The 13,415-nt window shown below is 34.4% G+C and overlaps 1 protein-coding gene across 1 annotated transcript; it reads left to right on the top strand.

Annotated features, from left to right (window-relative positions):
- Nucleotides 1-429: 429 nt before the first annotated feature.
- LOC131862525 ((R)-mandelonitrile lyase-like) lies at nucleotides 430-9,142 on the top strand. The gene is made up of 7 exons (XM_059214999.1): nucleotides 430-569; nucleotides 5,218-5,263; nucleotides 6,703-6,760; nucleotides 7,286-7,306; nucleotides 7,395-8,027; nucleotides 8,177-9,002; nucleotides 9,100-9,142. The coding sequence occupies exons 1-7, from the start codon at nucleotides 430-432 to the stop codon at nucleotides 9,140-9,142; spliced, it is 1,767 nt and encodes a 588-aa protein (XP_059070982.1).
- The last annotated feature ends 4,273 nt before the right edge of the window (nucleotides 9,143-13,415 follow it).

Below are 13,415 nucleotides of genomic sequence, written 5' to 3'. Positions count from 1 at the left end.
TTAATTCTTTGGAAAAGGTAGTTATACAATCAATTACACATTACAGACTCAAAGAAATTGCACTTGTTAAGACACTTGGCACATGATGATTCACACATCTACGCCTTGGTAATCTTAAAGAGGCAAATCTCATAATGATTCCATTGTTGCAAAGATAACTTTCTAATGGGAGGTGACAAGAACATAATGGAACCTACCTCCTATGAGAAATGGGAAAAGAATAGAGGGCTATGGATGGAGATTACTGATGGGGTCCTTGTTTCATATCTTGAGAGGCTTCGTGGCAATGATCTGAAAGTGACAGAGGATTTTGTGAATGGTTTGGAGAAAGGCATCCTCACGATGTTTGGAGTGGAGTTTAGAAATGATGAAACCTTTGTTGCAGAGATATCTTCTTTGCAGATTTAAGGCAACAATTTCTATAGAGAAATGAAGGCGGTGAAAGAAGCCATTGCGGCTTTCTTTGACAAAGATAGCGAGAGGAAATGGGTGAAAAATATGAAGGACGGCGACTATAACAAGAAGGACCTGAAATTACTTTGGGCGGAGATGGCCGCAGTGATTATGAGGTACATTACTCTTGATGGATGTTATGCCAGCATTTTCTCTTACCACTTTATTATATTAAACCATTTAGGGCACAACAAAAGAATTTCTTTGTCTTTCTATCTATTATCTTCTCTTGAAAATAGCTTGGTGAATCATGCCAAAAATGGTGATAACCCTGTTCTGCATGAGTGATGCAAAGGCTCATGTCCATGACTAAAATCATCCCTTCATATCAGGTTCAAACACATATAAATTTATTTTTTAGCAACACTCACCTAAACACAACTCAAACACATAGGTTTTCTCAAACCACTAGGCTACACAAACCACCAAAAGTAAACATCAACTTCACAAACTCAATCCAATCCTCGGAATACATTTCATTAGGCTAATTACATATGTCTAAGGAAAAATTGAGACTCAAAAACACACAGACTTCGCCAAACCCTTATATCCTACTCACACAAACCACTTCCCTATGAGGATGCAACTTGTCCATAAACTCATGTCACAATGCCAAACTCTACAAGTCAATACCTTTAGACACTTTGGAATTATAATTTTCACATTAAAAGATGACACATGGCCACCAAGAACATAAAAAAATCATATAATAGTTTTTTGCAACATTCTCGTAGCAGTAGTGACCGGAACTCACATAGACATGGTAGTTTTTAGAAATTGACTCATTTGACCCCTAAAATCATAAGATGAATTTTTCTGATAAGAAGGAATTTTGTTCACAACATCATAATATATCCATACAAGAAGTTTCAAGTCCTTATTCTACCATACGTAGTTGTACCAACACATTTTCTAACTATAAATCTGATAAACCATTTTCTGAACAGGCTGCTTTCACAAAAATGATCATAACTTGGTCTTTTTTAGATTAAATTCCATCAGAATTGAAAAAACTGAAAGTAGACTCAATTTTATTTCCATACATGTGACATTTTAACAATAATCCTTGCATAAAAAATATTACAAAGCTTTGTAACACACAGGAATCAGATTTTTACCAAACTCTACCATTGTCAAATAAGCATTTTGACATCATTTTGCACATGCCAACCTTAACTTAAGACCCTGAAACCAAAAAAAAATGAAAATATTTGCTATTTTCCTCCATTCCACCAAATATTATCCTTTGATCAACATGAAATGGAGGTTTATTACATTTCCAAAGTCATGGTTTACCCTACCTAGGGTTTTTAATAGTTTTTACAAAATTTGGTATATCTCTTCCAAAACTTAATGACAAGAAATGAAACCAAAACCAAAATATTGTGGATTCACCCCTATATCATTCTCAAGTGATCTCAAATGCTAATTAATAAGTTTCCAAGAAGAAAAAACAACTGATATTAGACTGTCACATTGAGAATACTCAGAAAATTGCAGGAAACCTCAAAGTTTTATTGATTTTCTTCTTTCAATACACACCAACCCCTCATGATCTTACCATCCCTGGTTTTATAAGCCTTTTACAACCTGTTTTGATAGCTATAAATAAAACCCAAACCCCAAATTACAAGATTCGGGGCCACCAAATATGAAGAAGTCTAAAACTGGAAAAATTGGGAAACCAAGGGAAAGTAGAAGGAAATAAAGCTAGAAATCCCCATTAACATTGAACAGGGGGAACAGGGGGATACCCAAAATATTCTTATTTGGGTACTCTCCTTAGCAGCACTGTCAAAAGCCAGGAGAATTTCTTTCTTTGGGTCAGTAAGGAGATTAATTTGTTAAAGGATGGAATTAAAGATATCATTAAGAATTTCACTGAGACGCCCATAGAAAGAAAGACGGATAAAATTCTCTGAATGACACAGGAACACAAAGAAGATGTAAAGACCATGAAAACAGATCAGGAATCGAGGACTCGTCAGTTGGAGATTAGCTTATAAGAAATTAAGGGTAATCTGAAGAACCTAGTGGATATCAGCAGGGAAGCCATGAATAACAGTGTTCGGGGTCTTTAAAAGGTAAATGAGATGATAGTGGATCAAAGAGCTTAGTCCAACACAAGCATTCCATCCTTTTACATCAAACAGAAGAAGAGAATCTAGGAACCAAACTTGCAGGGTATGAAACTTCAAACCACCACAGGTCCCTATACAAGGACTAGAAGCAAGAACCAGGAGAATAATACCTCCAAGGTTCATCATGGATGAGCTTGAGGACATCAATAAGAGGGTGAATCAAAAGATATCAGAGATGAAGTAATCTCTGGTTGAGTGAGTTTTAGGTTTTTTCTTGTTCTATTCTTTTTGTGTTGTTGTGTGGGCTTGGCCACTATTTTTGTGGTTCTTATGTCATTGGTTAAAAACTGGTTAGCGACTTCTTATTTCTTTGTGCTCTTTAAATTTGGATTTTGGGTTCCTATAAAACCCATTTACTCAATCAAAAAAATCCATCTATAACATTCACAAGATAAGATGCCACTTGTATTTATAGGGACAACCTCACCTTATAACTATTTATATAGCAACAATAGGATTATATTTTAATTATAAATTGTCAATAAGTTAAATTAACTCGCATAATTGTCCTATGTGTGGACATTACAAGTCCCAAAAAAAATTCTCATCTATAACTATTCAATCTAGTTAGAATATGTATCAAATTGATGTGAAAAGTGTCTTCTTGAATGCGAATGTGGATGAAAAATTATATATGGTGTAGCCTCAATTTTTTAAAGTTATTAGATGTGAACATCTAGTTTGCCAATCAATTTGGCCTCCTACGTTATTTCCTAAGAGTTGAGTTTTGATAATTTGATTTGAGCATCTTTACAATTCAAATTATATACACCATCAATCTTTTGGAGCATTTTGGAATTGCAAATTGTAACTCATATTCTCCAAGTATTGAGATTGAGTTGAACCTGTAAAAATAGGTTACAACTCCCTTATCAGTCAAGAGCAGCAAGCACAACCTCAAAGGTCATTTTCATTTTGCTGGAATGAAGTTGTCCTTCCTAAAGATGGATACTTTGCTTGGAGGATTCTAACAAATGACAAATTAGTCAAACTTGGGATTGTTGATCCTTTTTGGTGTGTTTTTTGTGGGTAGGCTCAAGAGGGTGTGGATCACCTTCTATTACAATGTTCCTCTGCACAGTCCTGTTGGGCTCACATCGTTAATAAATTGAATTGGTTTTCTCTCTTATCAAGGAATCTCTAGGATATATTCACAAATTGGCCTTCACTCTATCATCAATCATTTTTTTCTTACATTTGGAAATTCATCCCTCCTGTGATCACTTAGTGGGAAAGAAACAAGAGGATCTTTAGAAAGGAACTGTCAAGCTTATCTCGGGTCTTGCAAAAAATTAAAACTTCTATTTTAGAAGTAGTACATGCATATGTAGAAAAATCCAAATCAATCAACTCTTCATTTTCAGATTGGGATTAAAAAATCCTTCAATCCTAGGAACACATTAATCTCCCTTTTACGAAATGGCTTAATGCCTTCAAATATGATTTATAATGACCTCAAATGGTCCCTTGGACCTTATACAACCTTAACACAACATTGAAAACAAAAAATAAAATAAAAAATTTCATGATGCTTTTCAAGGCCTAGGTGTTGCTGAACCAATGAGGGGCTAATCATGCTCACCATGGAATATGCTAAGGATCTTGGGGTTAAACCCTCACGACCGGTTAAACCCCCCAAATCTCCCTCCAACAATGTTGTTCATTATGTGTCGGATACGAAGATGGACGAAGAAGATTCTGGTATGGCTATGGAAGGGTGAGAACTCAATGTCTCGGATGATTTGATATACCGTCCCTCTCAGGAGGAATGCCCCCAATGAAATATTACACCTGGCACTGGAAGAAACAGAAGAAAAAAACACCCCATATGGGCTGCCAATAAGTATAAAAACCCAAACCCCAAATTGCAAGATTTGGGGCTGCTGAATACGAAGAAGTCTAAAACTAGAAAAATTGGGGAAACCAAGGAAAAGCAGAAGGAAATAAAGTTGGAAATCCCCATTGACATTGAACAAGGGGAATGGGGGCTACCCAAAAAGATTCTAATTTTTTTACTCTCCTTAGCAGTGCTGTCAAAAGCCAGGAGAATTGCTTTCTTTGGGTCAGTAAGGAGATTAATTTGTTAAAGGATGGAATTAAAGATATCATTAATACTTTTACCGAGACGCCCATGGAAAGCAAGATGGATAAACTTCTCTGAATGACACAGGAACTCACAGAAGATGTAAAGACCATGAAAATAGATCAGGAATCAAGGATTGGTCAATTGGAGATTATCTTGAAAGAAATTAAGGGTAATCTGAAGAACCTAGTGGTATCAGTAGGGAAGCCATGAATAACAGTGCTCGGGGTCTTAAAAAGGTAAATGCGATGATAGCGGATCAAAGAGCTTAGACCAACAGAAGCATTCCATCCTCTGACATCAAACGGAAGAAGAGAATCCAGGAACCAAACTTGCAGGGTACGAGACTTCAAACCACCACAGGTCCCTATACAAGGACTAGAAGCACAAACCAGGAAAATAATACCTCCAGGTTCATCATGGATGAGCTCGAGGACATCAATAAGAGGGTGACTCAAAAGAATTCGAAGATGAAGTAATCTCTGGTCGAGTGAGTAACTTTAAGTTTTTTCTTGTTCTATTTTTTTTTTTGTTGTGTAGGTTTGGCCACTGTTTCCGTGGTTGTTATGTCATTGGTTACAGACTAGTTAGTGACTTCTTATGTTTGTTGTGCTCTTTAACTTTGGGTTTCGGGTCCCTGTAAAACCCATTTATCTCAATCAAAAAAAATCCATCTATAACATTCACAAGATAAGATACCACTCGTAGTTATACGAACAACCTCACCTTATAACTATTTATATAGCAACAATAGGATTATATTTTAATTATAAATTATCAATAAGTTAAATTAACTCGCATAATTGTCCTATGTGTGGACATTACAAGTCCCAAAAAAAATTCTCATTTATAACTATTCAATCTAGTTAGAATATGTATCAAATTGATGTGAAAACTGTCTTCTTGAATGAGAACTTGGATGAAAAATTATATATGGTGTAGCCTCAATTTTTGTAAGTTATTAGGTGTGAACATGTAGTTTGCCAACAAATTACGGCTCCTACATTATTTCCTAAGAGTTGAGTTTTGATAATATGATTTTAGCATCTTTACAATTCAAATTATATACGCCATAAATCTTTTGGAGCATTTTGGAATTGCAAATCGTAACTCATATTCTCCAAGTATTGAGATTGAGTTGAAGCTATAAAAATAGGTTACAACTCCCTTATCAGTCAAGAGCAGCAAGCACAACCTCAAAGGTCATTTTCATTCTGCTGGAATGAAGTTGACCTTTCTAAAGATGGATGCTTTGCTTGGAGGATTCTAACAAAAGACAAATTAATCAAACTTGGGATTGTTGATCCTTTTTGGTGTGTTCTTTGTGGATAGGCTCAAGAGGATGTGGATCACCTTCTATTACAATGTTCCTTTGCACAGTCCTATTGGGCTCACATCATTAATAAAATGAATTGGATTTATCCCTTATCAGAGAATCTCTGGGATATATTCACAAATTGGCCTTCACTCTATCATCAATCATTTTTTTCTCGCATCTGGAAATTCATCCCTCCTATGATCACCTAGTGGGAAAGAAACAAGAGGATCTTTAGATAGGAACCTTCAAGCTTATCTCGGGTCTTGCAGAAAATTGAAACTTCTATTTCAGAAGTAGTAAATGCATATGTAGCAAAATCCAAATCAATCAACTCTTCGTTTTCAGATTGGGATTAAAAACTCCTTCAATCCTGGGAACACATTAATCTCCCTTTTACGGGAAGCTCTTTCCAACCCCCCAAAAGAACAATAGATAGATTAAAAATCAATTGGATTCGTCCTCTGAAAGGTAAGTTAAAGTTAAACTTTAATGGGGCAACCAAACACAATGCACGCAAAGCAGGTGGTGGGTGTGTAATTAGGGATCATAAAGGAAATATTCTTGTAGCTTCAGTACTTCCATTCCTGGATGGTTATAATAATATGACAGAAGCACATGCCCTTCTCCAAGGTCTCTTGTTGACTAAATCCTTTCAAATTTCAAACATCTTAATTGAGGGTGACTCTTTGCATTGTCAATTCTTGTAGAAAGAGAATCTTGCACAATTGGAGCATTCAATATGTGTTGCAACAAGTCTGGCTGACCGTATGTTAATATGTATAAACGTAGATAGACGTTGACCATATGTTAATATGTATAAAATTACGAATGAAACCGTATGGGCTGCAAGACAGACATGTTACATTTCCACTTGCCCTTGACTGGACTTGGTAAAAGACTCTTATGCAAGATGGTCCATTATTTTATTGTTTTAATTAAACCGAAGACAGTGGAGGGATGATAATTCAACAATAATTGGTTGACAAAATTTATTTCATTTTCTAATTTGAACTTTTCAATCACGGGATTTGTTTGACAAAACCACCAAGGACAATATAAAATTTGGATAAATATGCATAGTAAATTCTCGATACTATCCATATGGATAGATACGCGTGAACTGTTCTTATTCTATTTCAAAGACAATATCTATAAATAAGTGCAACGATTGCAAATACATCACAAAACATTCATTCGAAGAAGAATTAGACTGGTTAATCACATTCAGTATGGAGAAATTATTTCTTCTGATTTCATGCCTGCTGATGTTTACACATCAATTCTGTTCAGAAGCAGCAACATCTAATCCGGGTGGGTAAAAACTTTTGTTTGGAATCAATATAGTTGTTTCTTAGCATAGGATTGTTTTTGACATTGACGATTCTGTGTGCAACTGCAGAGTACCCATATTCGTTTATGACAGCAGATGCTCAAAAGGCAGCTTCAAGATCATATGATTACATTGTGGTTGGAGGAGGTACAGCGGGATGTCCCCTGGCAGCAACTCTCTCACAGCACTACTCTGTTTTAGTATTGGAGAGGGGAGACTCTCCTTACGGAATTCCCGATGTGGAGGATTTCAGAGGGTCTCCCACAACTAATCCCAAAGTAGCGCAGGGGTTTGTCTCAGAAGATGGAGTGCAGTTGGTACGGGCGAGAGTTTTAGGAGGCGGATCAGCCATCAACGGTGGAGTCTACAGCAGGGCGAGCACTGAATATATTCGGAAAATAAAGTGGGATGAGAAACTTGTATATGAGTCATATGAATGGGTAGAACGGTTGAATGCCTTCCAACAATACAAGCTTTCTACTTGGAATTCTGCTACCAAGGATGGGCTTCTTCAAGCTGGAGTTCTTCCTTACAACGGCCACACTTTCGATCATTTGGTTGGCACCAAGATCAGTGGCTCAATCTTTGACGAGAATGGAAAGAGACATACAGCCGCAGATCTACTCCAGTATGCAAATCCAGAAAATATTGTAGTTCTTCTCAATGCTACTGCCAGCAGAATACTCTTCAGTTTGGGATCAGGTACCAATTCATATTTTGCTTTCAGAATTCCCCTACCCTACTTTACTTTGATGAGTATTCCTTTTATTCTTTTACAAAATATTCAGAAATATATTTCATATATCCATCTATGTGTATGCATGTAATATTATCAACAATCTATATTGCAGGAAAGCAAAAGGCTAGCGGAGTGGAGTTCAGAAGCAATAATGATGGTCTCATTTATCAAATTTCACTTAATCAATTGTCAATCAATAGTGAGGTGATTTTGTCAGCAGGAAGCATAGGTAGCACTCAACTTCTCCTCTTAAGCGGAATTGGTCCAAAAAGACAACTCAAAGAAATGAATATTCCTGCTCTTTTAGATTCACCTTTTGTAGGTAAACAAGTTCAAGATAATCCTAGTGCAGCCTTTACTATAGTATCCTCGAAACCACTTGAAGATTCTTATTCACAATTAGCGGGCATTTTAGACAATTCCCAAAATTACATCGAAAGTGGTAGCCTTGTCCAACGGAATAATGGTACAAATACACAATATTTAGGTGTTCTTGATATTAAGTTGGCATTTCCCTTATCAAGGGGTGATCTTTGGCTTAAAAGCGTAGACCCTCGAGATAACCCCTATGTTCGTTACAACTACTATTCACACTCTCTTGATCTACAAAGATGTGTGAAAGGTATAAAAGTAATGGTTAATCTGAGTATGTCATCTTCTATCCAAGAGTTTGCATTTACTGATAGTGGAAATTCCAAAACACTCCAATTCCTTGGAATAGCATTACCAAAGAATCAATCAAATGATGATGCCTTGGCGAAGCTTTGCAAAGAGGCACTAGGCACATTTAACCATTATCATGGAGGTTGTCAAGCTGGTTTAGTGGTTAATGAAAGATATCTGGTGAAAGGTGTTGATAATCTCAGAGTTGTGGATGGCTCAATTTATAAGGATTCCCCTGGTACCAACCCACAAGCCACAACCATGATGCTTGGAAGGTATTTATTTTTATTAAAAATTTTATTGCATTATTTCTTTTTCGATTCTCAAAAAATATAACATTAACAATACATTTTGATCATGCAATATGTGCAGGTATATGGGAATTCATATCCTTCAAGAACGCACAATCTCTTAAAAATATGAGAAGACCATGTTGAAATAATTGGCACACTTGTTGTGCTCACATTCATTTATCATAGAACTAAATAATACCAAACATGGTAATGTTTTTGATAAAGTGTGAAATTGTAAATAATTCAATTTACCTCTCATTTCCTATCAATATAAATATTTTCCAAGATAGCACATTGTTATGAAATTTACAAGAATAAATTTAATTTGAGCTTTGATTAACTTTCATACAAAAGTGCACTTTCTTTTTTAATTGAATTGATATTATAACAAAAATACATGTTCCAAGGTTTTATGAAAAAAGGAATGCATAATTTTACTTATAATTTATTGTTATATGATGATGTAAATGTAGAAGTGTTTAATTTGGTATTTATTTTTTACACTATATAGTACTTCTTTTTTTGTTTTGTTGGTTTAATTATAAGTTATGGTGAGATGTATGTTTTTTAAGAAAATCATGTTAAATAAATTTACAAAATGAACATGTGAAAAGGATAAAATTATTACAATATCACTTCTTGGCCAAAATGTTTGTGCATAACATAACTAAAATGAATTGTACAATAGTATGATCACAAATTCTGCATACCCATGCCATTTGTCATTTAGTTTTATGCCTATTTTGAACAAATATATTAATTCAGATACCCAATCGCAAATGACACAATAGTGTGTGAATTTGGGCTCATTTTACTAGCCTCATGACCTATTTGTAAACACAAATATCTATATAAACCTAGCATTAAATAATATATTAACAATAGACACGCCACTAAATTCATTTTACCTACATTGTTATCTCACTTCTCTAAACATATACCTCCATTTCGGTTCTTTCTACCTAGATCTAACTTATATTCTATATCAAGGCAACTACATAATTGTAAACTTGTCTCTTTCCAATTTGAATTTAAAATTTCATATTTTTGGTACATCAACCTCCTTTGTCCATGTAAAAGTAAAGATCTACGCTAGAAGCATTTATGAAGGAATTGTCAACTTCACAAGCTAAAAGTGATATTTATATTTTAAATTTCAAATTAACTTAAAATAATGAAGAAATTTTAACGTAAGTTATGTTTATAATTTTTATTTTTATAAATATTAACATGATATATTTTTTAAGAAATTTTAGAATAAAATTTGAATGCTTAATTACACACACACACACACACACACACACACACACACACACACACACAGAGATATATATATATATATATATATATATATATATATATATATATATATATATATATATATATATATATATACAATGGAACGTCACAAAAAAAGGAGAAACACGTTTTCAAGGAAGAGTATCCCAATACTTATAATTGGATCGCAATGGTGTTCCACATAGTAAATTTAATATTTTCCTCTTGGGAATAGTTTATAAGGTTACAAGTCCATGCAAAAAAAATTATTTTTTTGGCAACTATATTATAGATGGATTTAGTTTGATGGAGATTGACTCTTTCATCCAACTTGTCTTTGATAGAGGTAGGTCGTTTACAATAGTTTCTTCATTTCTTAATGCCACGGATACGGATAAAATATGTTCCATTCGATAGTGCTATCTTTAATGCTCTATCTAAACTAAATTGGTGAAGGTTGTTCCATTCGATAGTGCTTATGAAGTTTGGAAATGATTGAAAAACATAGGTATGAAGGAAATTACAGAGATAAACTAGCTAACATGCAGACTGCAATATGAGAACTTAAGGATGAAAGAAGGTGAAGACATAACAAGTTATTTTCAGAATGTTTACTGTGTAGTGAATGACATCAAAGATCTTAGCGACACCTTGGATGATAAGGATATGATGGAAAATATTATGAGGACTTTACTAGAGTGTTACAATGACAAGATTTCTTCCATTGAAGAAACCTATGATCCCTCCAAGTTCACCAGGGAATGATTGTATGGCACCTTGACTACATTCGGGATGAGGAAGTTTGGCAAAGACAAAGCAATAACTGAGATAGCCTTTGAAACCCCAAAAGATATGGATGAAAATTCAGATGATGAGATCCTAGATGAAATGGAAGCAAAAATTTGTAAGAAAGGTAAAGAGAGGAACCAACAAGTATAAAGGTGTGTTACCTATTAAATTTTTTAAGTGTGGAAAGATTGGTCATTATGCATCTAGATGTCCAAACAGAGGAACAACACAAAAGTTTAAAGAAAATAAAGAAAATTCAATAAGAAATCCTATTATGTTAAAGATGATGTTAGTATTTCCGATGATGAGTCAGAAGTGTTGGCATTGGATTGTCATTGATGTGAATAGATATAGTAGTGGGTGGAGATGTAGGAGGATTAGTGCCCCAGAGGAAGATTAGATTCATTGAGATGGTGGTGTATCATACTAGCAATTAGTTGAGTAGATTTGATTGTACATGTGCAAGTTGTACAAGAATGTAGCTAGTAAAGGCATTTAGTCTAAGGCCACAAAGAAGACAATTGGGAGTTTTCTTGGTCATGGAATTAGACAAAGAAGACATGGGTCATAAAGTGGTGAAGGCATTGGACAAACTGGAATAGCTCAGAAAAAGTGTAGTTGCAGTAATACATAATACATCGTGTTAGTGACACAATGTTACAGGGATAGTATAATACATCATGTTATCACTATCATTGTTTTGTGGTCAAAACTCCACATTGACCAAAGGTAGTTGGGTATGTGCAGGTTCATGGTGGGCCAAACATGCCCTTAAGTGGCAATGAAAAAAACAAAACAGAGTTAGGCAACTTGACATAAAAATTTGAATAAGCTACCAACATTATTTCAAAAATATGTAAGAATAGAATTTGTATCAAATTGAATCTGGTTTCTAATCTAATAGTTCTTTTTAAAAAAATTAAAAATCTATTTGACTAAAATTTGAAATTTCAATGCAGCAATACATAAATTTGAAGGAAAAGGTAAGAAGCGAGTGTCTGTCAGACCATCCTAATCACAATCAAATCATAAAAATATTTTATAATATTTTAGTATAAGTAGGAGACTCATGTCTGGATGTGATACATAATTTTTTGTATTTTTTTTTATATAAATAATTAATTATGATTTTTTTAATATAACTTTTTAAAAACATAAAACACTCGTATGTTTGAGCACCATAACTTGGTCAAAACTTTATGAAATTCAATTTCTCTTTTTTCTAATCCTATAATATATAAAGAATAGAATGTGACGCATGTTTCTGATTCAAAAAATGTGATACCGTTAGAAATTTATAGATATTTTTCAATCGACCTATCAATTAGAACTTTAGTAAGAATATCACCACTTTTTGGCCCCTCGTGGTCCTGCACATACCCAGTTGTGAAACTGTGACAAGAGATAAGAAAAGTGCATAACAAACTATGTTTGGGATTACCGCTATTTCACAGGTCAATGTTTTCAGCTAACCAAGCTAGCTGCGAAACTGCAACATGAGAAAGTAGAAGTGCATAACACGTGGAGAATGTTATCCCTATTTTTCGATCAACTCTCTGCATTGACCAAAGGAAGATCTGAAACTGCGATAAGCGCATAACACGCAATTTCACTATTTCATGGTTCAACTCTTGGCGTTGACGAAGGTAGCTATGAGACTGTGAAAAGGCATGTGTATCAAATGAGATCTTTTAGTCTGAACATCAAACAAGAAGAAGAGAAAATGTTGGGTAGATTTGTAGCTGAAAATATATTTTCAAAAGTAGAGGTTGGATGAAAAGTCAAATTTTATTGCAGAGATTGTTGAGAAAAGAAAGAAGAGTCATTTAATGTGGACGCCTGCAAATCTGAAATGAAAAGACAAGAAGAAAAAAAATTGTAGCTGAAACTCTTTATTTTTTAATTTCTCTTTTGGAGGGAAAACTGGGTGTGCCTTTATTAACAAAAAAGAAGTGAAGTAAGTAGGCGTCAAATGAAAAACAAGGAGAGAAAGTGTTGTTGGCATGAAAGTAAATAATCTCTACAAGAGTGAAGGAAAGAGAACAAATAATCTCTACAAGGCTACTAGAATGGAGTTCACAAGAATTAATGATGCCCTAGCTTATCAAGTGTCACTTAATCAATCGTAGACCAATAGTGAGGTGATTTTGCCAACAAGAAGCATAGGTAGCCCATAAATTCAATTCTTAAGTAAAATCAGTCCAAGAAAACAACTTAAAAAATTCAATATTACAATTCTTTTAGATTTGCCTTCAAAAAGAAAACATGTTCAAGATAATACAAGTACAAGATTCACTATAGAATCTCGAAAACCACTTTAATTTGCTT

The sequence above is a fragment of the Cryptomeria japonica genome, unplaced genomic scaffold (genome assembly GCF_030272615.1).
Source record: "Cryptomeria japonica unplaced genomic scaffold, Sugi_1.0 HiC_scaffold_44, whole genome shotgun sequence".
NCBI classification, from domain to species: domain Eukaryota; kingdom Viridiplantae; phylum Streptophyta; class Pinopsida; order Cupressales; family Cupressaceae; genus Cryptomeria; species Cryptomeria japonica.
Note: the sequence above shows the minus strand (reverse complement) of the source record. Positions and strands in the feature narration are given on the sequence as shown.